Source organism: Eurypyga helias, unplaced genomic scaffold (assembly GCF_000690775.1).
Source record: "Eurypyga helias isolate BGI_N326 unplaced genomic scaffold, ASM69077v1 C15972848, whole genome shotgun sequence".
Taxonomy (NCBI): Eukaryota; Metazoa; Chordata; class Aves; order Eurypygiformes; family Eurypygidae; genus Eurypyga; species Eurypyga helias.
Genome location: NW_010285741.1, coordinates 435 through 2,312, shown reverse-complemented (window position 1 = coordinate 2,312; position 1,878 = coordinate 435). Strand labels below are relative to the sequence as shown.

The following is a 1,878-nucleotide window of genomic DNA, read 5'->3' as shown; positions in this document are numbered from 1 at the left end:
GCCTGCATGGGGAAAACAGAGTTGTTGTGAGAAGGTCCCTTTCATTGTAGGTCTCATCCCATATATGTAAACATGCAAAGAATCATCTGTCTAGTCACTGTATTTCAAGTACTCAGTAAGTTAAAATAAAATGGCAATTACCATTCCTCGAGCTAAAAAGTACGCAGACTGGGAATGTCCTTGACCTTTCTAGTGGCAGTTGTTTCTTAAAATGAAAATATTTTCAAATTACTTCTGTAGCTACAACAGCCTATATTCAAATGCAACATTAAAAAAAAATCAACTTTCAGGATAATTAATATCCTGGTATTTTTGAAAACATTTCCCAGAATTTTTTGTGGTCCCTTCTCACAGACCTTTTTCAAGGTCATTCAGAACCCCCTCTACCCACCAACCAACCAAACTGAAAACCCCAACTGAGAATCAAAACCCCCAGTATCTAAGCTGTTCAATACTTGTACTGCAGAATGTACATTCAGGTAAAGTTCTGTAGCATAAACATCCAATTCTGACTTCTTCAGCCACTGTCTAAAATTTGAGAGTTCTCTCTGTTGGCTAAATGCTTTAATGCAACTAAAGGAATGCAACCTCTCGCTTCAGAGACATCGAATTGACCCAAAGCAGCATAAAGCCCTTGCTTCTAAGACACATACCTACCAAACAGACAGGCCTGAAGAGAACAACCATGCTCCCGCTTAAAAACAGAGCACTAGCCAGCATGGCATGCATAATACTGGTTTCCCTATCCAGATCAGATACTGTGTGTATATTCCCAAAGATCAAAATACAATTGTACGAGTTGCACGCAGCCGTACATAGTGCAGCTCAAGCAACACTGAGGTGTTCTCCGTGTTGTTGTGAGGCGTGTGGACAACACCAAATTGCGGGGTGGTAACGGTAATGTGGTCCTTGAGTTTCTTCTTCCACAGAGACGCTCAAAGCTATATTTATTTAAAAAAAACCCTAGCCCACAGCAGGGAGACTTTAAATGATGTAGCCGTAAAGAATTTCTGAATTTCTTTACACATGCCTAGATTCCAAACAGGATTTTTTTAGAAGGCTTTGACTGGAAGTCCTTTTTCACCAACCACACACCAGAAAAGGTGTTTTCTGCTTTAATTACATACAGCTGCTCATTAGGTGGAAGGAGATGAAGGTAGTTTATTACACTGTAAAACTGACCTCGTCCTTATGAAGCCTAAGTAACGCACAAATTAAAGATTCCAGTTAAGCATCACCATGCACTAACCCTTTGTGTTTGTGTAAGATGACCAGCTATGGAATTGCAACTACTGAAACTGAACACAGACGCCTTGCCATATCACACTTCTGTTCTAGTTCTCTTTTTAAAACATTCCACAACTGCCTCTGCATTTGGGTCATTTTAATCCATTTCATCTATTCAGCCGCTGCGTTACCACTTCTCTGTACATGACAGAGATGTATATCAACAGAAGAAAAATGACAAAGAAATCATCCAAGAATCCTAGAATTCCAAAGAGGGCTTCAGGAAGAAAATCCAGAGGTGAAGCCAGGTAGAGCAAGGCTCCAAGTAAGCAGAGGAATATTCTGATGCGAAACATCCAGAAGAGGCCCCCAACAGAAAACATCTCCCTGAAAGCATGCCGCAGTAAAGTGGGCAGATCCATAATTCTTTCCATAATCTGTGAAGAGAGAAACCAAAAGTGAATATTGTGCTTTATCAACAGGCCCAGGCTAAGCGGGTCTTTATGTAGTCTGAAGTTCTATTACAGCTGTGGAATCTGTTAGTTTGGAAAAATTAAAGCACAAAAACCCCAGTATGACAAAACTTCCTGGACTCAGGTTTGCTGGGCAGATTTACAATTTGTAGGTTTTCAAGAAGCAGTCAAACTCTAT

General features: G+C 40.3%; 1 protein-coding gene across 1 annotated transcript; it reads right to left on the bottom strand.

Annotated features, from left to right (window-relative positions):
* Positions 1 to 1,394: 1,394 nt before the first annotated feature.
* Positions 1,395 to 1,664, bottom strand: LOC104515911 (E3 ubiquitin-protein ligase RNF170; the record flags this gene model as incomplete). Its single annotated transcript, XM_010160070.1, has 1 exon — positions 1,395 to 1,664. A coding segment is annotated over one exon (270 nt), but the record flags the coding sequence as incomplete, so codon positions are not given.
* Between the last annotated feature and the right edge of the window lie 214 nt (positions 1,665 to 1,878).